At 37.7% G+C, this 23,053-nt stretch overlaps 1 protein-coding gene, 1 long non-coding RNA gene and 1 other non-coding gene across 3 annotated transcripts; 2 read left to right on the top strand and 1 right to left on the bottom strand.

Moving 5' to 3' along the window:
• The first annotated feature begins 3,286 nt into the window (after positions 1-3,286).
• Positions 3,287-5,748, top strand: LOC147922887 (uncharacterized). The gene is made up of 3 exons (XR_015588117.1): positions 3,287-3,422; positions 3,516-3,625; positions 5,613-5,748. It is a non-coding gene; the product is annotated as an uncharacterized LOC147922887 (long non-coding RNA).
• A 287-nt stretch (positions 5,749-6,035) lies between these two features.
• Positions 6,036-7,324, top strand: LOC104763322 (uncharacterized). Its single transcript, XM_087497826.1, is given in 2 exon segments — positions 6,036-6,660; positions 6,744-7,324. Coding segments are annotated over 2 exon segments (1,206 nt in total).
• An 8,699-nt stretch (positions 7,325-16,023) lies between these two features.
• Positions 16,024-16,129, bottom strand: LOC147922888 (small nucleolar RNA R71). The gene has a single exon (XR_015589864.1). It is a non-coding gene; the product is annotated as a small nucleolar RNA R71 (small nucleolar RNA).
• Between the last annotated feature and the right edge of the window lie 6,924 nt (positions 16,130-23,053).

A 23,053-nucleotide genomic window follows, 5' to 3' on the forward strand; every position in this document is an offset into this window, starting at 1 on the left:
ATTTGACTTTTAAGTTTTCATTATAATCATATTCAGTTTTATTATATTTTCATAAATATTGTTGTTGGTGTTTTTGAATTTTTATAATTATATATTACATTTATTTTGGTATTTTTTTGTTGAGGTTGACAATGCTAAAGTGATTTACTAGCAATTCAGATGTTGAGGTTGATTGTGTATTGACAAAGCCAAGGTAAAATATTGATTATTGCATAACTTACATTTTAACTTTTCTTTTGTTAATTTGTTTGTGTATTATGTTATTCCCTTGTGGCTGCCCATGAATTTTTGAGGGTTTGAAAATAATTTTTATATTCTTGAAAGTTCAAATAAATAAGGTGAACAATGTTTTTTTATCAACGACATAATATTGCAACTGAATTAGATTTTTTTTTTAACTTTTTGTTTCTAATATATATGTAGGTATATCACAAGACATTTATGTAGTGTACTAGTGTTGCTCAAAGAATTGTGATTTGAAATCGTTGTTTATGTAAAAAGTTTATATCATAATTACATATGCTGCAAATAGTTTGAATATCATCATAATAGTATAGATCAAAATATCTCTAATGATAATATAATTGATGATACATTTTAATATATATATATATATATAATAACAATATAACAATAATTTCTTGTTTTCTCTCCAACTACATTGCCTAGACTGTTAATAATTAATAATCTACTACCCAAATAATGAGATTGCCCATTTATTACCTAAATTGGGTTGTAATAACTTATTAGATTTTTATTCAGATTCTTGTAATCTTCCGGTATGGTTGAGAGAACCTTTGTATCTTGAACGATTTTATTCTGAATAAATTACCCTTTGCAGAAAAAAAATTTTATTCTGAATAAATTACCCTTTGCAGAAAAAAAAAATTAATAATCTACTACCAACAAACGCAAAAGGAACAAAATAATTCTAATTTTATGAAAACCAAGATCAGCTTTTGAAGTCTCTAGAATAGAGGACCTATGATGATTTTTGAACCAGGTCAACATAACTAAATACAAAAATTTGAGAGAGCAAATATGTTTTTTTTTCTCAATAACAATTAGGAAAATTGAAAAAATTACCCAGGTTATCTGAAAAAATTACCCAGCAAATATGTGTCCGCTCTCTGCCACAAATAATTCTCAAAATTTGATTTAAGATTTCTATGATTCAACTTATCATCAGTACATTAATTTAGCGTATGAAACTCACTCATCTAAAGTTATTCTTCTTAGAGCGAGTATAGAGCATACTTTTGAATATCTTGGAAATAAATATTTGAAATCATTCAGCAAGAACTAAACACATTTAAAACAAAAATTCCTCTGTTTCAGCAAGTAGGCAATTACAGAACAGATATATGAAAACATAATTTCTCAGTCAAACTAAACCAATATAATTAAGGAGATGCTAGCAGAACTACAACCTACTCCGATCGTACATTTGTTTTAGGAAAATTTCAATGACTTATAGAAAGCTTTATTTACATTTAGTAAAAAGACAGACCAAAAGCGAGTTCATCGATCATGATGTGGCCATGTGGGTCAGTTTCTTTCCTTTTCGGAAAGCTTATAAACATAACGAGCGTGTTGTTACCATCGATCAAAAGCTTCCAGCTGATGGACACTCAATAATTCCTCAAAGTCCACTTCTTCTACATTGAAGTATGAATAAAAGTATGAATGAAGTCAAATTACCAAGTCAAATTGTATAAAAATTCAAACATAAAAGTATGAATCACGGCTCTTACTTGTGGTAAGAATTCTGGACTATACACGAATTAATCCTTCATTGCATATGTGCCACTTTCATCCGAGTCTCACAAAGAGAGGTCGAGCCAGTCTCTTGATAATAACCACAAGCATACGAGATAAGACCAATCATAATATTATATCTAATATTTTATAAAAAATGAATCAAAATTAAATTAATAATCAAAACCGATTAAGGAAAATTCTGTATACTTATAATTAATAAAAGTTAAATATTGGCTTGGTTTAGATTTTTAAAATTAGAACACAATTCTGTGTCAGTTTGGATTTACAAATAAGCTGATTAGAGTTCAGATTTTACAATTAAAACAAAATTATATGTTGGTTTGAGTTTACAAATAATAAGTTCCTCACATTAAATCACAAGGTCAAGGTAAATTATTAATAAAAGACCAATGTACTTGATGTTTGGAAGAGACAAATTTTTTGTTTTCTTGACTCTCACATAACGATTTTTGTACTGCAGTTCTGTGGGGTTGCAGTTGCATCGGTAGGAATGATCAAGCGAGAACTGAGAAGAGTCACTGGTGATTTGTTTTAATATTTTTTACAAATAATCTTTTTTTTTTTTAATTTCTGATGAAATATTATATTTATTTAGATTTTTTTGAACTTATATGCGATGTGCCATTAAATTTACATCGGGTTAGTGTTAACTGGAATCTTATTTTTTTGTAATTGTTTATTTCCTAATCTCCTCGATCATATTCATACTTCATTTTCTTCCATCTTTAATGAGTAAAATGGTTACGTAGAAGATATATAAACAAATCTTTCATTATCATTGATTTGTTTTAAGTTAAAAAAAAAAAAATTCAGCCGTAAGCGTTAGCAACTTTTGGATTTCAGTGGTTCTAAGCGGTTAAGAACGGTTGAAAGCAATTAAAAATGGTTTATATGATTAATATCAATTGTTAGCAACTACTACCAAGTAGGAAAACCAATCAACACCTTAGTCTTAGTCTTGCTCTTTCACCCTCTTAGAGCATTCCCATCGGTATAATCGATGGGATCTGTTTAGTTTCTTTATTAATAAAATGAAAAAAAAATAAAGTTTTAATCCTTTTATTTCTTTGAACTGTGTCTCTGCACAGATGAAAATAGATACTCAGAGACCCTCAACGTGTCAAAACTCTATTGTTTGTGTTTGTTTTTTTTTCTTTTCTTTTTTTCTGCATTTGCCTCTCTCTCTCTCTCTCTCTCTCTCTCTCGACACAAACGAAGAGTGGAAAGCAAAAATCGATTTCCAGACAAAATTGATTCACAACCCAATCGATTGATTCACAACCCAATCGAAGATCTTATCGATTTCCAGACAAAATTGATGTCTCCTCATCGTCTTCTTTTGATGTCCGATTCCGCTTAGTTCTTCTCTGTTAGGTAAGAAGCTGATTTGGTTGACACAATCAAAGTAATTGCTGAATAATCTTTGTTTTCTACAAGTCCACATACGTCTGGTTTTTGAGTGAATCTGTTTGTTTCAAATTGTTTTGAGTAGAATCTGTTTTGAGTGAATCTGTTTTGAGGAGCTAATTTTGGGTATTAAACTTTTGATTTGTGAGGGATAAAATTGAAAATTGGGATTGTAAAGCAGAAGTAATGAGCTCCAATGGTTGTGGCGACGTCTATAGCACCAAAAGCTTTTGGTGAGTCTCACTCAAATTATGTATTTAATTTTGTAATTTTCAGAGCTTCTATGTTTGAATTGTTTTTGAGAGGTTTATCGGGTTTGTTTTTAGATGGTTCGCGAGAGATATAAAATGACTTGCAGTTGGAGAATTGGAGGCTACGAATGTCAAGTTTTGAAGCATTGGGACTGAAGCCACTGTCATGGCTTTCTTAGTCGAAGGTTTGTTATTCCTCAGACTTGTATCTACTTCAGCTTCAGCTTTGCTTCTCTTCTTACGATTCTTAAACATTAAAGCTGTTTGTTTAGTTGTTGGTTGAATTATATTTCTTGCTAGAACAAAATTTAGGGAATTAAATTGTCAAAACTATAAACAAGAAACAGAAAGTCTTACATTGTGTTTTGTGGACGTTTTGGTTTTAGTTGTTGGCCTCATAACATTGCGGTTACATTGTACAAAACTTAGTTAAAGCAGTCTTGATTCGCCTCTTGTTTTGGTTACCTTGTAAGTCTTTGTTTAAGTCTTGTTTGGTTGTTGACATTGATAGCTTGTTTTGTCACACTTTAAACACTAATTGCTTGGTAGTTGTAATAATTAAGCACTTATTGTCGAGTAAGTGCTTAAACTCAATGCTAGGTAGTTGTGTGTTATGTCACACTTAAAAACAACAAGCACTTAAACCTTACCTAACCACTTTACCATAAACACAACAACCAAACACTAGAAACACTTAAACGCTTGAACTATATATATGCCGCTTGTTGTTCTCTATCCACCAAACCAATTCTTCTTTTCTCCATTTTTCATATAGTTTAGGCTATGGGTTCTAGCAATTCTTATAGTTTTCCTATAAACTTTACCAATCTCTTGAATAGCCAACAAGACATGAATAATCCAGAATCTCTTCCTTCTTTTTCTCCTCCTATTCAAATAAGCTCATCACCTATCCCTCAGTTCAGTTCACAATTTAGTGATGTCCAAGACCTAGATGATAACACAAAAGAAGCTAGACACAGATGGACTCCGCAAGAAGATGTTGTCTTGATCAGTGGTTGGTTAAACACCAGCAAAGATCCAGTCGTGAGCAATGGGCAAAAGCTAGGTTCTTTTTGGGATCGAATAGCATTCTATTATGGAGCAAGTGAAGCAGTAGCGGGTAAACCAAAGAGAGGAGCCAGTCAATGTAAGCAAAGATGGAAAAAAATCAATGAGACTGTCAACAAGTTTGTAGGATGCTACAACCAAGCTTCGAGTCGGAGAAGTAGTGGCCAGTCTGAAGATGATGTTCTCCAAATGGCAAACGAGTTGTACTTCAATGATCAGAAAGTGAAGTTCAACCTAGAGCATGCTTGGAGGGAGCTACGCCACGAGCAGAAGTGGTGTACTTCTAATGCTTATAGAGGATATGAAAACTCCAAAAGAACTAAGCTTGATGTGAGTGGCACATACTCCTCAAGCTCAAATACAACATCTCGTGTTGAGGAAGAAACTGAAGAACGCCCTCCAGGTGTCAAGGCATCCAAAAGCAAAACAAAGAAGACTGCTCGTGGTGAAGCTACTCAAGGTGATTCCTTGCCAAAGTTACAGCAGGCGTGGGAGATCAGAGAGAAAGAAATAGCTGCGAGAGAAAGAATATCAAAGTAGTGACTTCTAGAGACTCTCGTCGGCAGAACTGATCTATCTGAACCTGATCTCAACCTGAGAAAGAAGCTAGTAGATGAGATGTTAGGATAATTTGGTTACTACTTATTCGTAATAGTCTGTTTCAGGTTTGTGTCTTAATTATTGTCTTCTTTAGGAGCCGTTTACTAGTCCTGAAATCAATCTTCTTGTTTGTGTCTTGTTTATGAGTCGTTTCTATTAGTCAAATCTTATGTTTCATGTTTCTTCTTGTTTGTGTCTTGTCTATGAGGTGTTTTTATTACTCAAATCCTATTGCTTTTAATGTTACGTGACACATTCATAATAGTCAACAACGAGCTCCAACTGATAATTGTAAACAATATTGTCTTTCTCTAAATGTACTTCGATAAGAGCCTTTTCACCAATTGGAGAACTACTATGCGACCACTATTTGGTCGTTTTATGTTTTATTAGCAATGGAACAAGAATCTCAGCTTTATGATTTGTTATGCTAGGTTTGTTTCTTCCTTTTTTTTGTGAAACAAAACATGTGTGTGGTCTGATTGTTTATGTTATGTTATGCAGCAAACCCGTGATTGGGAGTAGTCGGCACAAGACAATAAAGACTCTGCACAAGACAACCCGTGATTGGGAGCAGTCGGCACAAGACAACAAGACAACCCATACAAGACAACCAGTGTTTGTGAGCAGTTGGCACAAGACAACACTCCAGTATGCTTGTTTTTTTCTAAACCCTGTTTCATGGTTTGTTTTTTTGTAACCCGTGAACAAGACAACCCGTGGCTAATTTGTGTTTTTCTTTCCCAACTTGAGTTGAATCACCGTGTATATATAGTGTTGATGATCTGCTTCTCTATTTTGTAAAAACAAGACAACCCGTTGCTACTTCTTTCTTTTAAGTTTTACATATTTTCTCCCAAATCTCTCTTGCTAGCTCCCAATTATTTTTCTCACCATAAAATCCTAGGAATTTTATATTCCAACGACATGTCATCTCCAGATTTAGATGATGAGTATGATGAAATTTTTGATGAAAATTTTGATAGACTATTTCAAAATTGCCTAGATGATTATGGCAATGATCAAGAGACAACTAGTTCAAGGCAGCCAAGAGCTTTTATTGAAAGAGGACGCGAGGAAGGTCACACTCTTTTATGGAATGATTATTTCCGCGAAAAGGCTACTTACTCTCACGCTAGTTTCCGTCGTCGTTTCCGAATGAACAAGTCATTGTTCATACGTATTGTTGATGCATTATCCAATGAAGTACCATATTTCCAACAAAGAAGAGATGCTACAGGAAGGTTGAGTCTCTCTGCATTACAAAAGTGTACAGCAGCCATTCGTATTTTGGCATATGGTTGTGCAGCTGATGCGGTGGATGAATACCTCCGCCTCGCAGGTAGCACCACAATGCTATGCTTGGAAATTTTTGTGGAGGGAATTATATATTTGTTTCAGGATACGTACCTAAGAAGACCTACGTCAGAGGATCTCCAACGATTACTCAATCAAGGAGAGGCACGTGGATTTTCCGGAATGATAGGAAGCATTGATTGTATGCATTAGGAATGTTAGAATTGCCCACCAGCTTGGAAAGGACAGTATTCTCGTGGATCTGGAAAACCTACAATCGTTTTAGAGGTTGTGGCTTCCCAAGATCTCTGATTTGGCATGAATTTTTTGGACTTCCAGGTACTTTAAATGATATCAATGTTCTTGACCGTTCACCAGTTTTTGATGACATAATAGAAGGTCGAGCTCCGAGAGTAGATTACTTTGTCAATGGTCGACATTACAATATAGCTTACTACCTCACTGATGGTATATATCCGAGATGGGCAACATTCATCCAATCAATTTCACTTCCACAAGATCCGAAAGCATCATTATTTGCTCAATGTCAAGAATCTTGCCGAAAAGATGTTGAACGTACTTTCGGAGTCTTGCAAGCTCGATTTGCAATTGTTAAAAATCCAGCACTTTTTTTGGATAAGGCAAAAATAGGAAAGATCATGAGAGCATGTATCATATTGCACAATATGATTGTAGAAGATGAACGAGATGGATACAGTCTGTACAACATAGCAATATTCTATCGAGGAGAAGGAAGCGGGACTTCACATGTCGATTTAGCATATTCTACCGAAAAGATTACCGATCTGAACAATGTGATGACCGCTTGGAATCAAGTTCGTGATACAGTGATACATCGACGGTTGAAAGCTGATTTGGTTGAACATATCTGGCAAAAATTTGCCACAACTCAAGATTAAACCGATGTTAATTAAGTTATGTGATAATGCTTTTATATGTTTCTATCATTCTATGTTTTTGTTTTTTTTTATTGTATCCAGTTTTTAGTTTGTTTTTGTTTTTTTATCATTGTAATATATGTTTTAAAGTTTTAATAATGTATATTTTTTAATTAAATGTATTATACTATACCTACAATTTCTAGTTTTATTTTCTTAATATTGTATACATTATATACCAACATTTATAACATTATACCAACATTTAAAACACAATTATAATAAAAAGTTTTTAAGACACCCATGTTTAAGGATGACCAATGGAAGGAGATAAAATAGAAACATTGGATTAAGGATCAAAACTTAATTAATATTTTTTTATTCTTATTAAAAGTTTAAGACATTAAGATGAGTATCACCAATGGGCATTTAGAGTGTTAAGCGTTAGTTAATAGTTATTGTCTAAAAAGGTAAGTCAGAAAGGTCAAAACCGTCAGACCGACTCTTTCTTCAGTTCCCATCAGATAGATTCAAATCTACCGTCGCGTCTTCCTCGTCCAAAAATATAAATAACCAAATAATTGATCAGTCAAACTTAAATATCATTTTACAGAAGTCCTCTAATCATGATCAATTAAATAAAATTTTATTTTTCCATTGTGTATATGTAATATGAAAAGGTCACTTTTGGTGACTAACGACTTATATACAATTTAAATATTAAAAAGAAATTAATGAGTAAATTATATTTTCTCTTATGTTAATATACTAAACCCATTTATCAAATTGCACAGCGGATACTAAAAAAAAAAAACAAACAAACAAAACAGACACTAACTTAACCAACCAAAACCAACAATTTAAGCCAAATCCGATAATATTATATGCCAATAAACAATCAGTTCCCGTAACAAGACTCAAGTGGTTTTTTTTTTTTTTTTTTTTCATGAATTACTAAGAGGTTTCGAGTCTAAACCCATACATTCGTTTATGCCAGAGACTCAAGTAACTTTTAATAATTTCACAAGTGCCAATATCAATGGATACACAAGTCATACGTGTATGCTTGGAATCAATTCAATCTAATTTTATGCAGCTTTGACAATTATTCATTTTTTGAAACAAAAATCTAATCATTATTTATCCATTCAAATAGTCCTATATGATTCATATTCAAATTCTATATTTCTGTAAACCTTCTGTGGAATATTCAATATACTCTAATTGTTCGTGACTATTCATATTGAATTTAAGCACTTAGATCAATGGATTGTATTCATAAAAGACTTACTCTTCTGTTGCTTTAGAAACATACTCAAAACTAAAGCTCTCACAATCTTTCAAAACTCATAACTTATGCAACACATTGAGATCTCCTTGTATAGAGAAACTTAGACAAATCCTAATCATATCATGCAACACATATGATTAAAAAACTCCTAAATATTTCTTATAATCCTAATCCCTTTAGAAACCACAACTTGGTAGGATTAGGTTAAGCTTGTGACTCAAGCTATCATCAAGCTTAAGTCAACATAGAAACTTCTTCAAGATTATTGAACTGCTGTCAATATTGTTTGCAGCTTCAACTATAATCAAAGAACTTTCTTCATTTCAAATCCCTCATATCAACTGTTCACCATGCAAACAAGGCAAGGAGCCGAATCCCGAGTGTTTCTGTGTGTATCCATTCACAGGAACACTCTACTTCATAATACCTTCCTTCTCTGCTTTAGTGAATTACACGACCTACTTCTCGATTCTCCAGAACGAGATGGCGGAGTTCCTTCAGCGATTTAATCACCCGGTGGAAACTATAGTGATCAGAAACATAAGAGGGAACAAAGATATTGCTGTTTTTCCATGGCAAAGAGGGCTTCTCACATATGGGAATGACATATATTGGCTTCGTCTTTAGCAAGAATGATTATAAGCCGCCAGCCTTGTTTGGCAGTTACACCTTCAAAGCTGATATGTACCACAAGTTCTATGGTATGTTCTCATGCACACGTTTTAAACTATTATTTGTTCGATAATATAATCTATGTGGTGATAGGAGCTTCCAAGTCACCACATAAGGAGATCATCATATTGGAACATCAGTTGGAGCTCCTCAGTGCCGTGCGTAGATTCATATAGGCTTACGGTAAAAAAAAATGGTTTTGTTCTTAAGAAAACTTATAATATATATATACTAGATGGTTACCCATACAATACGTAGATGATATGTATTTTTAATATTTATATTTTTATATTATTTTGTAACTATGATAAAATCATATATATATATATATAAATTATTTGATCGTTTGATACATTGAGTATAGTTTACATTAAATTTTTTATAAATATAAATTTTAGGTGTGATTGTTTATATATGGCAACAAATTAGACATTTTTTGGTTTTTTGAAGTGTTGAATATATATTAACAAAAAATTAAGCAAAAACATATGCAAAATATGAACAAAACATAAGTAAAATATTTTTAGGTATGTGTTTTATAATGTATTACATGTTTGAAAGTAAAATTGAAAAACTACATGAAAGTTGAAAGTTTGCAACTACACTAACAAAATGCTATTGTGACAATAAAAATAGATGATATGATATTTGAGAGTCTATTTTATGTGTTATTAAGCATTACCATTTTGTTAGTTCATTAAAAATAGAGAAAAGTACTCAAACAACACTTATAAGTTGTTTGTTTACTCAAACAACACTTGCAACCAAACTTTTACTCAAACAACATATATAATTTGGAAAAAGACGTTAAAGCTTTAGGTCAAACTGTTATTTACAATCATGCCATTATAGTTAAAAATAAACCTTTTACTTTTTGTGTTATATACTTCATGCCATTAGTTAAAAAATAAAAGGATTAAAATCGACAATATAAACAAATTATTTTGCTCATATTATAAGAGCAAATTAAAGAGAAGAATCACACCAAATATGCATGTAATCGGTGGTGGAGCTTCCTAGAGTTGATGATTTTTGGAGAAGATTTGAAGAGCTTCATTCTAGAACCGGAAGAATTTGATGCATCTCTTGGATGGATCTGAGATCGGCAGAATAAAATTAACAGAAGAAGAGAAGTTCTCCATTGATCAAAGGATGAATCAATCAATCTAGGAACAAATCTATAGTTTGGTTTGTTGGTTTTTTTTGATCTTTTGTAATATTTATATTTTTCTGATGATAGATTCGATTAAAATGCCAATTTTAATGTTAAGGTTTGAACTGGTTTTGGGAGATTTTCGAATTATTTTAATTGTTCACATGTCTCAATTTGCATAATACAAATTGTCTTGGATAACACATGAATAAAAACATGATTCGTTGCTACAAACTATCAATGGATTCTTTGCAACATCAGGTTATATTCTTATGATTCGGAGATTAGCAACTAATTCGGCGACGACGACCATTAACGCGGCGAGGAGGCGGAGGTTAGCCGCCGTGACTTAGTCCAAATCGTTAAAAAATCAGGGAAAAAAACTCCTATTACTACAATTTTGGCTAAAAACTCATAATGAAAGATGTATTTAAGCTTTTTTGGACAAGAAATGTGAGAAAGTGACGGAAAGAAAAAAAGAGAAACGAAAAAATCTGATGAACAAAATGCATGAAATGTGTAGCGGCCGCTAGGGTTTTTGGGAAGAAGGTGACCTGAGCAAATTTTGAATTTACCCTTTTCAATTAAGTTTTAAAAAAAAAAATTGCCAACTACTAGCTTCAAACCATATATTTGAAACACTTTTAAACTACCTATAACCACTGCACTACCTTATCTTAAATTGTTATCATCAATTAAAATCATATATAAACCTAATATTAAGTAAAAACGCAGCAGAGTGTAATTTCTCTTAAAAAAACAAAAAAAAAGCCTCCCATTCACGATTTTCGAGAAACCACCTTGCCGGCGTCGGGACCTCATGGTCTCAACTACTACTTGCTTTTGATCTAATTTTATGAGTGTTCTTCTTAGCAATTTTTTTCCCCATTTCTTCATTTTGGTTAACCCTTTTCATACTCCTTTGTCCTCTGCCTCCAAACCAAAACCAGACCTTTGCCTACTCTCACTGGACTCGCGCTCACCGGAGATGCTCTTTATCCGGAAAAAATCTCTACAAATCTTAGGGAGCCGCTCCAACTTTCCATCACTTTGGCGTTTACTTATGAAACCAGGATTTTTCCCAGTGGACCTAGTTTCTAAAATTGATTCAACTCATGGCCACCTTCTGCTTCCGCCCACCATTCACGCACTGGAGATGCTTCAAACCTCTCCGTCAAGTTCGGACAGACATCACACTCAGCTCTTATTTTGGCTAGAGGTTGTGACACTAGGGTTTTCCCCAGTGGACCTAGTCTCAAACCCCGAATCAAGCCACGACCACCGGCTGCTCCCGCCGATCTGTCATTCACCAGAGATCCCCCTTGCGGCGCAAAAATCTCTGCAAGTTCCTTGGCTTCCGCTTGGGAAATTAGGTTCCCTTCTAATGGGCCTCATTTGCTTCGGCCCACTATGCTCACCAATAGCAAAGCCTACATCCTCTAAATCCAGGTCCAAAGCCTCTAAACTTTTTCTAAACCCACTTCCACGGTTTGGGTCAGCTATTTTCTTTGTTTGCAAATCTTGGATCGAAGCAAGTCATCGATGAACTCTGCATATCAAAGCTTATGGCATCTGGGATTTTCGCGTCTAGTTTCTAGCCACACCGAGGGATTGAGGAAGGACGGCATTATGACCTCGGTTCCATGGAACGATGGTTACCTTCACCTCCCCAGTCCCTTGCCTTCATACCCCGGGATCACCGAGCCTAGTCTTGTTCCATCTATAACCCACAGGGTCGTCTCCCACTCAATTGATGCTCCAACTTCAAATCCATGTAAGTCCAGATACGATCCTTTCTTCCATGTGCTGAAGCCAAATTATAGCCAATTTTGTGATCAAGATTATGGACGCTATGGTATCCATTTGAGAAGTAATTCATCATTGTTGCTTTGGCTTTGCTTTAATTCCCCGAGAATCATGGTGGTAGTTTCCTGTTTGGCTTTGTTGTTTGAACCCCCGTGCTTTGTCTACGACTTAGGCCTGAACAGTGTCAACCTACATCCTGCGGCAACTCTAGCGCTTATTTTCAAACCTCAGAACACTCTAACCCCTGCTCGACCTAGTGTCAAGCCTCTACTTCGTGTAGAACTTCTTAATCCCGCGAGAAGCTTAGCTTTGACCACTTCCTTAACACCAACTCGTCTAATGACTATGGCTATTTCCTCTTCTATTGATCTGACTATTGAAGAGCTTGTCGACAATCTTGATCTCACAGGTACCAAGTTTCTTCAAGAAATTGGCTCAAAGCTCTCAAGAACCTATTACCGATTAATCCTATCTTTGCTTTATCTTCTTCTTGTTTTGGCATTAGGGAATGCCATCTTATCTTGTATATTAAGTAATGCTTGTATGAACTTTAACTCTCTTGAGTAATGAAATGCAAGTGTTTTGACAAAAAAAAAAAGAGTAAAAACGCAGCATATTTTGTAAAATGCTTTGTTTTACCTAAAACATCAATAGTATAAATATATCACAAATTAAATAACTCTATCAGGTCTATATATATATAAATTTGTCAAACACATTAACTCTATCACGCCTAAATGTATAACTCTACCTAACTTTTGTTATTTCAATAAGAAATATGTCTACCACTACATTAACTCATAAATCGATCGCTTTTAATTATATTTACCCGTCTGGAAAGATCTACCATCGCGTAAAACTATATCTGTCATATAAATCTATCTCAGTGTATATGTCTGCCATAATAATTATATAAATTTGTCAAACAAAACTGCTACTCGACATAAGCCTATTAAATCTGTCACCATTGTAGTAATATCTCTATCAAAAATCATAATTCTATTATCATTACGATATATCTATCCAATATATCTACCGCCCACCATAAATCTGCCAACGTTTTTAATGTCTACTGTCACTAATCTTTGTCTGCTAATTTAATCTACTAAATTCTAAAACTCTATCAAATAAGTCTGCCAATATTTATATTACTTTGTCGTAATATAATTTTCTATCGTTAAATAGATTATATTAGCGGGAGTTTTTCCCTCCAAAAACTTTGAACGGTTATGTAAAAGACAAATACGTGGCCTCGCTTTTTAATGGCTGATGTCACTATATTTTACCATATTTAAGGCCTTGTTTGGTTCATGTTTTGCATCATATAGAAGTGATTCATTAGGTTTTATAACCATTTCTGTCCAAATATGCACTTAGGATGTTTAGAAGCATGCATTGCAGACATTTGTGCATTTGGAGTATTATTAGGTGTTATGGAGCTCTAAAAGGTTAAAGAAGGACTTGGTGTTATTTCTGGAGCTAAACAAGAGGATTGGACGTATCAGAAAGGGAAAAGAAGGCACTCGACCATACCACTCGAGCAGGCACACGGTCGAGTACATGGTCGGATTCATAACGGGCTCCTCAAAGATCGATCCTAATGAAGATCTTACTTTGCGATTCAGCTTGAGTACCCTTCATGAGAGTTGTAGGACATGGAGTTAAATTTCTAATGCCGGTGGTTTCAAGTCAATCGGAGGTGTAGTTCAAGAGTTATCCCGATTTTACTGAACAGATATCATCTCAGATCGAAGACTCGAGTTACGTGACGGACCAACCACTCGACCATGCACTCGACCGAGCACATGGTCGAGAAATTGCAGCCGACTCTCTGTTTTGTCCTCTAGCTAACTAGGGATTCTCTCTCTTTACTATATATATGTGTACTGGCACTTGTGGCTGAAAAGTCAGACCCTGGAAACACCTCATAACCTAGTTTTTGCCATTTTTAGCTGCTTTTACTTTATTGCATCATCTCTTATCTTTTCTAGGATTTTCATAGATTTGTAATCTTCATAACTTTGAATCTATTGAGTATTTGCTTTCACTTCTTTGTATTAAATTGTTCATCTCTCTCTTATCTATCTGATCATGTCTGTTTTAGCAATTTATGGGTTTGTGTTCTTCATGATGATTTTTAGATCTTATTAGTGAACTAGGATTCTGGAGATGGATTAGGCTGGTTTAGGGCTGTGGTTGTTTAGATTAGTTAAGCTTGTTTGATAATATATATCTTCAAGATTAGATATGCTCTATGCTGTTCTTATATCTGAGAGGGTAAGGATAGATCTTAAGCTTCTTAGCATCATACCAATGTTTAAGTTGTTCGATAAAGTTAATACTAGAGATTATCATTCTTAACCTGAGAGATTGGATGTTTAAGGTGATTTTTGACATTGATGATCTGAATCTTAATGTCTGCTTTTATATATCTTAGCTAGTGAGAACTAGGTCTAGGAGTATCTAAGCTTGATTGTTATTGTCATGATAATGGATTAACAAGTATTAGAAGATCATTGTCTAGAGATAGCTCACTTTTGATTGAGATTTGTTAACTAGTTTAGATAGCCACAACTTGAACACCAGCCCATGAATCCATCTCTAGGAGCCTACTTTGTTATTTGATTGTTTGTTATTGCATCTAGTCTTGTTTCGTTGCATTCTGTTCTGTTTTAAGTTGTTTGGAATTGCTTTTGTTCTTCTGTTCTGAACCACTCGACCCCCCCCACTCGACCATGCACTCGACCGAGTGCATACTCGAGCGCCAGTTTATTTCCTTGTTTATCTTCTGTTTCATTCTAGTTTGCTTCAATTGCATTTGTTAGTAGTTTTATCTTGCTTAGCATAATTTATCGCACTTGTTGAGTAGCTTAATTTCTGCATTAGTACTGTCTTAAGTTGCTTTAATCTTTTGCATCTCATTTCTGTCATTAGGTTGTTAGAAACAAATCATAATCATATTTGGCTTAACTTGAATGCATTGATCACATCTTGACTGATTACATATCACACTCTTTATGGATTGACATCCTTTATGCTACAACATCATAAGGGCATTGAAACACCTTGCATTACATTCTGATCATCCATACTTATGTCTGTTTGTTTGATTGCATCATCCATTCATTCATAGGTTATCAATTGAAAAAGTTCTTGTTTCAATTGGCGTCGTTGCCATTAGGGTGTTTATATGTTCCAGTTGAGATTTCATTGTTTCAAGATTAAGCTATGTTACTTTTTATTCTATTACTCACCTCTTTGTTGTTTTGGTGTTCTCTTTTGATTCTCAGGTACCACTCGACCAGGCACTCGACCGAGCACCTCAAAGCAAATGGTCGAGTACTTGTTCGAGAACCTGGTCGAGCACCTGTTCAGAGTCTAAAAAAAACAGAAGAAGAGGTGGAAATGGAACTACAACAAGATCAGATTGAACCTCGAAGGAGAAGGAATATTGGTGATAGTGATGCTCCCACTACACATACTCAGAGATTTGGGATAGTGCCTCCTCCTGTCCACAACACAACATTCACAGTCTGATCTCAATGGTTCAGAGCAACAGATTTCATGGCCTTCCCACTGAAGACCCCCTTGCACATCTTGATGAGTTTGATAGGCTCTGTAGCCTCACCAATATAAATGGAGTCAGTGAGGATGCCTTGAAGCTGAGGTTGTTTCCTTTTTTTCTAGGAGATAAAGCCCATCAGTGGGAGAAGACTCTACATTCTGGAAAAATTACCTCTTGGATTGATTGTAAGAAGGTATTCCTTGCAAAATACTTCACTAGTTCAAGGACTGCACATTTGAGGAATGATATTTCAGGATTTCTCCAAAAGAATGGTGAATCTTTCAGTGAAGCATGAGAGCGCTTCAAAGGCTACCAGAGACAATGCCCACATCATGGATTCAACAATGAATATTTGTTGTGTACTTTGTATAGAGGTGTTCTTCCCAAGATTAGGATGCTCCTAGACACAGCCTCCAATGGAAGCTTCATGAAAAGAGATGTAAATGAAGGTTGGGACTTAGTAGAGAACCTGGCTCAGTCCAATGGAAATTATAGTGAGGAACATGGTATAAGCTTAAGGGGAAGTGTTGATTCTAAGGAAGGGCATAGAAAGGAACTACAAGGCTTAAATGAGAAGCTTGAGAAGCTAGATAAGCTCTTTCTAACCCAGTAAAAACAAGCAGATGTTTGTGAAGATGAGCAGTTTATGGTTCCAGTCTATCCTGCACAACAACCCCAACAAGCTTCTGCTCAAGCTCATGAGATGAAGAGTATGCTTCAGCAACTCCTACAAGGCCAAGCTAATGGAGATATAGAAACAAATAAGAAGCTCACAAAGATGAAAAACAAGATAGATTCCACATATGGTGCCCTTAATATCAAGATTGAAGCTTTAACTTGCAGAATGCTTCACCTAGAGAGCAAGAGTGGATCTTCTTCTTCCGGACAACTCCATGGGACAGCAATTACCAATCTAAAGGAGTTTGCCACTGCCCAAACTATCTCTCTCAAAGAACTACCTTCAAAGCTTACTGAGGACAGTGACAACCAAGATGGGGAGGATTTTCTCCAACTAGAGGTGCAGAATGAGAAGAGAACTGAGTTTGAGAAACCACTCGACCATACACTCGACCATACACTCGACTATGCACACGGTCGAGCATATGGTCGAGTGCCTAATCGAGTCATTGCTCAAAATGCTAACAAGCCGGTTCGGTTCATTCCTCCTCCCTATCAGCCACCTTTGTCATTTCCAGGACAAGCAATGATGGTCTTGAGTCATGAACCTTTATTAGAAGATGCTGAAATGAAGGCTAAGCCACAAGTTAAAGAGCTTGACCAGAAGAAGCCAACTATTGCTGGACAGACCTTCAAGATTGAAGAGAAAGGTCATGAAACTGAGTCCAAAATCTTTGAGGATATGAATGGGGTGGAAACAGAGAACTCGACCTACTGCTCGACCTACCACTCGACCGAGAACCTTTGGTCACTCGAGCGAGTGGTACCAAGTCACCCTAAATGCCCAGACTTCATCCCAAAGCCTCACCAACAACAGGAGCCAAGAAATCCTTCCTCTGATGGTTTATCTGAGCTTCAAACTATCAACATTCTATATGATTCAATGAGAGAGTTAACAACTAAGGATGAGGATATAAGTGGGCAAATCAAGAAGCTCCATGGTACAGTCAAAAGTTCCTCTCCAATGAAATCAAGGGAAGGTCTAAGTATTATTAGCATACACAACTCTTTTAACATTGACCTAGGAATAAGAGGAGCAATGCAATATTTAAGAACAGAGGGGACTTCATCACCTCTCTATGACCCTTTCAAACCATAAGAAGTATGCAAAGTCAAGCTTAGAGACTTTAAACAAGCTCATTTGGGAGGAAGTCCCAAAGGTATCATTGTACATATTAGTTTAAGTTTCTTGTTATTTTGATCTTGTTTTCTTTAGTGTTTTGGTTAGTTAGGTAGCATGAAGATACAACAAATGAATCCCACCCTCAGCCTATCCCAAGTAATAATCCAACTCTATCTTTGTATCTACCATTGCATTTCTTGTTTTGTGTTGTTTCTTGATTCTTAAATCCTCTTTTAAATTTCTCTTACACAAGGGACTGTGTAATTTAAGTTTGGGGGAGGGTTTGAGATGACATTTGATGTTGTGTTTTGTTTTCTTATTTCATAATTTTAGCATAATCATGTTTGTACTTGCATTTCATCTATGGCATAGAAAAACCTAAAAATTTAAATTTTTTTGCAAAAATCTTTACAAAAAAAGAGTGTTCATGTAGTTTGCATTGCATATTAGGATGTTAGTATGTTTCATGTAGGACTGTTTCATATTTGCATTAAGGATCTATGATGAGTTCAGCCTTGTTAACTTGTTTAAATTTGCTAGACTAGGATCAATGTCCAAGTTAATAGTACTTTGATGCTAGTTGAGTGAGTTAGAAGCATATATCGTATCCAATCATATCTCCCAAATATGTAAAGTGTATATTTGTAATAATGTGTATACCCTAGTCCTCCTAGCTCATTCCCTTGTATAAATACTCTTGCTATGGCTGTAATAAGAATCATCACATTCTCTACACCTATATGGTATTAGAGCTACGCTCCTAAACCTAAAAATCTCTTCTTTCTTTTTCTTATTTTTCGCTTCTCACCATGGCTACTAATGGCACGACTGATCCTCAGGTCACCACATCCACTGATGCGGTCCCTCTCACCACTTCCTCTCTTCTTCATATTAACATGACTAATGTCACCAAACTTACCTCCACCAACTACCTCATGTGGAGTCGCCAAGTTAATGCCCTCCTTGATGGCTACGACCTTGGTACCTTTCTTGATGTTGAGGCCACCAAACCAGATCCAATGATCACAACGGCTGGATCTACAACGGCTAATCCTGCCTATGCTGTGTGGACACGCCAAGATAAGCTCATCTACAGCGCTCTTCTTGGTGCCATCTCCCTTGCTGTTCAACCACTCCTCTCTCGTGCCTCCACCTCTGCTGACGTGTGGACCACACTGCGAACAACCTACGCCAAACCTAGTCGCGGCCACATTCTGCAAAATAAACATTAACTTAGTGAATGGAAAAAGGGCACTTGTACCATTGACGAGTATGTCCAAGGACTCACGATGTGGTTTGATCAACTGGCTCTTCTGGGCAAACCTGAGGATCATGAGGACCAGATCCGTTACATCCTCAAAGGTCTTCTTGAAGACTACAAAACAGTCATTGATCAAACTGAAGGACGTGATGTGGCGCCATCGATTCCAGAACTTCATGAAAAACTCCTCAACCGTGAAGCCACCCTTCTCACATCAGCTAATGTGGTCTCTGCCCCCATCACTGCGAACTATGTCCACAACAATCAACGCTCCAAGTCCTCCCATCCACGACAACATCAGCACAACCAAGATTGGTCCAACCAACAAAACGGTGGTCAACATCGTGGATCTCGGCCTTACCTGGGTAAATGTCAGATCAGCGGCACCCAAGGCCACTCTGCTAGGCGTTGCCCACAGTTCCAGTCCCCACAACTTCAGCGACCACTTCTGCCCACTCCTCATGCAAACATGGCTCAGACTACTTGAAAGACAACATCCCCGACCATCTATGGCCGAAGAGGTTCTCCCGTCCCATTACACTACTTAGTCATATTTTAGGGCCCATTCCTTTAAACAATGTTCGTTTGCACATTCTGTGATTCATACATAATCCTTATGATATAATACTTAGAGTAAGTAAACATTCGATATTCATTAAGTAATCAAAGGATTCGATACAACTTATGAGTTTTCATAATAAGCTAGTACAAGCTGTATAATCGATCCTATCTACCCTTCACACCACCACTCATCTTCCCGGCCATGAGTCCCGCGCCTAAGCACTTCCTTTCCCGCGATCACCCTCCTTTCCTGAAACAAAGTAGGCATCAATAACATTCCCTTTTCCGCCGTACATGTCATGCAATGCACGCTAGGTACTAATAACCGTCCAGTACAGAGGTCGGCCGGTAGAGAGTTATCCCGCGCATCAGTTCGGACGGTGTACTGGGGATATGTACCGATCCCTGTCCAACTGCCGAGCCGCGTTTACTTTTCTCCGCCCGATCCGTCCGTACTCAGACACCCCGGATGGTATGCTGATCGGTAGGGAGGTAGCATGCGCATCAGTTTGGTTGTTTCACGGCGAACCTGGCGGTTCCCGATCCACTTCCGAGCCGCACCCCCTTTCCTCCGACCAACCGGACCATCCGAAGCATTACTTATGCTTATGTTTGGTGCACTACCCCAATACCCAGAGCCTATATGGACGGTACTGTACCGTACCTCCGACCCTTATTACCCTTCTCGCCGAACTCTTTATCTCTCGGATCCTTCTTCCTGATCTTTACTTGTACTCTCGAGTGTTTGGTGTATTTTTCTGTATCCGATGGTGTCTTTGGAATGAGAGGAGCACCCCCTTTATATAGGGTCCTGGGCTGCGGTTTTGGCCCCAAAAGGCACCCTTCGGACGAATCCGTTCATTCACTCATGTTCGCTCATGTACGCTCGCCGTACCCGTTCGGCCATGGCCATTAGGCCGTGCCCTTTCGGTCCCGAGCTCTCAGCCGGCCAGTGAACTATCCACTGTCGTCCAGCTGGTCGATCTGGGTCGAGCTGGGTCGAGCTCCCTGGCAGCTGGTCGAGCTGGCACTAGCTGGCCGAGCTGACCGCAGCTGGCCACAAGCTGTCCGGAGCTGTCCGGAGCTGACCAATCCTTGTCCCATACTTGACTCGTTTTTCCCCCTTGACCGAGCTAACAAGTAGCTCTTCCCCGACTTGTCCGAGATCACCCTACCATCCCGGACCAAGCCATGGCCTACGATCCTATTCAGGATCGCGGGCGTTACACTATTGCCCCTTGGATCATGGACTCTGGTGTCACGCATCATATTACGTCCGACTTAGCCAACCTCTCACTTCACCAACCTTACACAGGCGGTGAAGAAGTTCTTGTTGGCAACGGAGCTGGTCTTCCCATCCTTCACACGGGTTCTGCTTCTCTTCCCTCTCTCCAACGTCACTTGTTACTCACTAACGTTCTTCATGTCCCCAACATTCAGAAAAACTTGATCTCCGTTTATCGGCTTTGCAATGCAAATAATGTGTGTGTTGAATTTTTCCCGGCTTTTATTCAGGTGAAGGATCTCAGCTCGGGGGCCCGGTTGCTCCAAGGACGGACTAGAGAGGAACTTTACGAGTGGCCAATCCCATCGATGGCTCCAGCGGCATACTTTGCTACACCTACAATGAAAGCGACTGTTTCCGATTGTCATTCGAGGCTTGGTCATCCGTCTCTCCCTATTTTAAAAACTGTTATCTCCAATCATTCTTTACCTCTTTCTGATTCCCTTTCAAAAACATTTGCTTGTCCTGATTGTCACTCCAATAAAAGCCATAAGTTGGCCTTTGCTCAAACTACTATCTCATCCTTTCGTCCCTTAGAATATCTTTTTACGGATCTCTGGACCTCTCCCATAATTTCTGTTGATGAATATAAACATTACCTGATCATGGTGGATCACTTCACCAGATACACTTGGTTCTATCCTCTCAAACTCAAATCTGATGTCAAAACCATGTTCATCTGCTTCAAAGCATTAGTCGAAAACCGCTTTGCCACCAAAATAGGCACCTTCTTCTCCGACAATGGTGGTGAATTCATCGCACTCCATGACTTTCTCTCCACTTCTGGCATTCAACATATGACAACTCCTCCCCATACACCAGAACACAATGGTTTGTCTGAACGATGCCATCGCCACATCGTCGAAACAGGTTTATCTCTTCTTCATCATGCTCAAATTCCAAACACTTATTGGTCCTATGCCTTTGCCACCGCCATTTACTTGATAAACCGCATGCCTACCCCAGTTCTTTCCCTTCTCTCGCCATATCGCCAATTGTTCTCCACTTAACCAAATTACTCAAAACTCAAAATCTTTGGTTGTCTTCGTGATCCATGGTTACGCCCATACCGCTCCCACAAACTTGAACCCCGATCCAGCCCTTGTGTTTTCTTAGGATAGTCACTCACTCAAAGTGCTTTCCTCTGTCTTGACCCCTCTACACATCGAATCTATGTTTCCCGACATGTCCAATTCGTAGAAACTTCATTTCTGTTTCATCAGCTCTCTTTTAAGCCACCTGCTCCGCCAATCCCGACCAATTGGACTCCGTCGCTCTCGCTGATTCCCATCTCCACTGCTCCACTCATAGAGAATTCTCATTCTCCTCCTGCGGCTCTTGCGGCTCCCGGCTCTGGTTCTTCACCGAATCCCTCGCCGTCAGTGAATGCTCTGCCGTCTCCACCAACTCCTCCTGTCTCGTCCACCGGTGACAGTACTTTGTCTTTGTCACCTCCATCGCTGGGTTCCCCAACCTCTGATCGGGATTCCAATATTGTCTCTAACCATGAATCTTATCCCGCTTCTCCATCGCAAACACAGTCCTTTGCGACAGAAACCAGTGGATTCCCAATTCGACAAAGTGACTTGGACTCTCAGCCTCGGCCCACGAACTCAACAGGCCCAATAAGCGAATCTGGATCCACAACATCCTCATCTGCTAATTCCATCCCATCAGCCACAACAACTTCATCTTCGACAACAGAACCACAGCCACCTCCACCAGCTTCTAACATTCACCCGATGACAACACGCGCCAAACATGGGATTGTGAAACCGAACAACAAGTATGCACTCACCATAGCCACCATTGACGTCGAACCTAAGACAGTCCTTCAAGCTCTTGCTGACGACAAATGGCGTAATTCTATGTCCGACAAATTCAATGGCCAACTACGAAACTTCACATGGTCTTTGGTTCCGCCGGCTCCCCAACAGAACATCATTGACATTAAATGGATCATTAAAATCAAATACTTACCTGATGGCTCTGTTGACAAGCACAAGGCGCGTTTGGTGGAAAAAGGTTACAATCAACAGAAAGGCATTGATTATAATGAAACGTTCAGTCCGGTCATCAAATCCACCACGATACGCATTGTTCTTCAGACTGCGGTTGCGTGTGATTAGCCTATTAAGCAGCTTGATGTCAACCAAGCATTTCTTCAGGGGACCTTGGAGGAGGAGGTTTACATAAAACAACCGCAAGGGTTCGTTGATGCTAATCACCCCAATCACGTGTGTCGCCTGCATAAAGCACTATACGGTCCAAAGCTAGCACCCCGTGCTTGGTACCAAGAACTCAAAACTTATCTGCTTCAGGTTGGTTTCGTGAACTCCCTCGTCGATGCCTCGT

The sequence above is a fragment of the Camelina sativa genome, chromosome 18 (assembly GCF_030686135.1).
Source record: "Camelina sativa cultivar CO46 ecotype springtype chromosome 18, ASM3068613v1".
NCBI classification, from domain to species: Eukaryota; Viridiplantae; Streptophyta; class Magnoliopsida; order Brassicales; family Brassicaceae; genus Camelina; species Camelina sativa.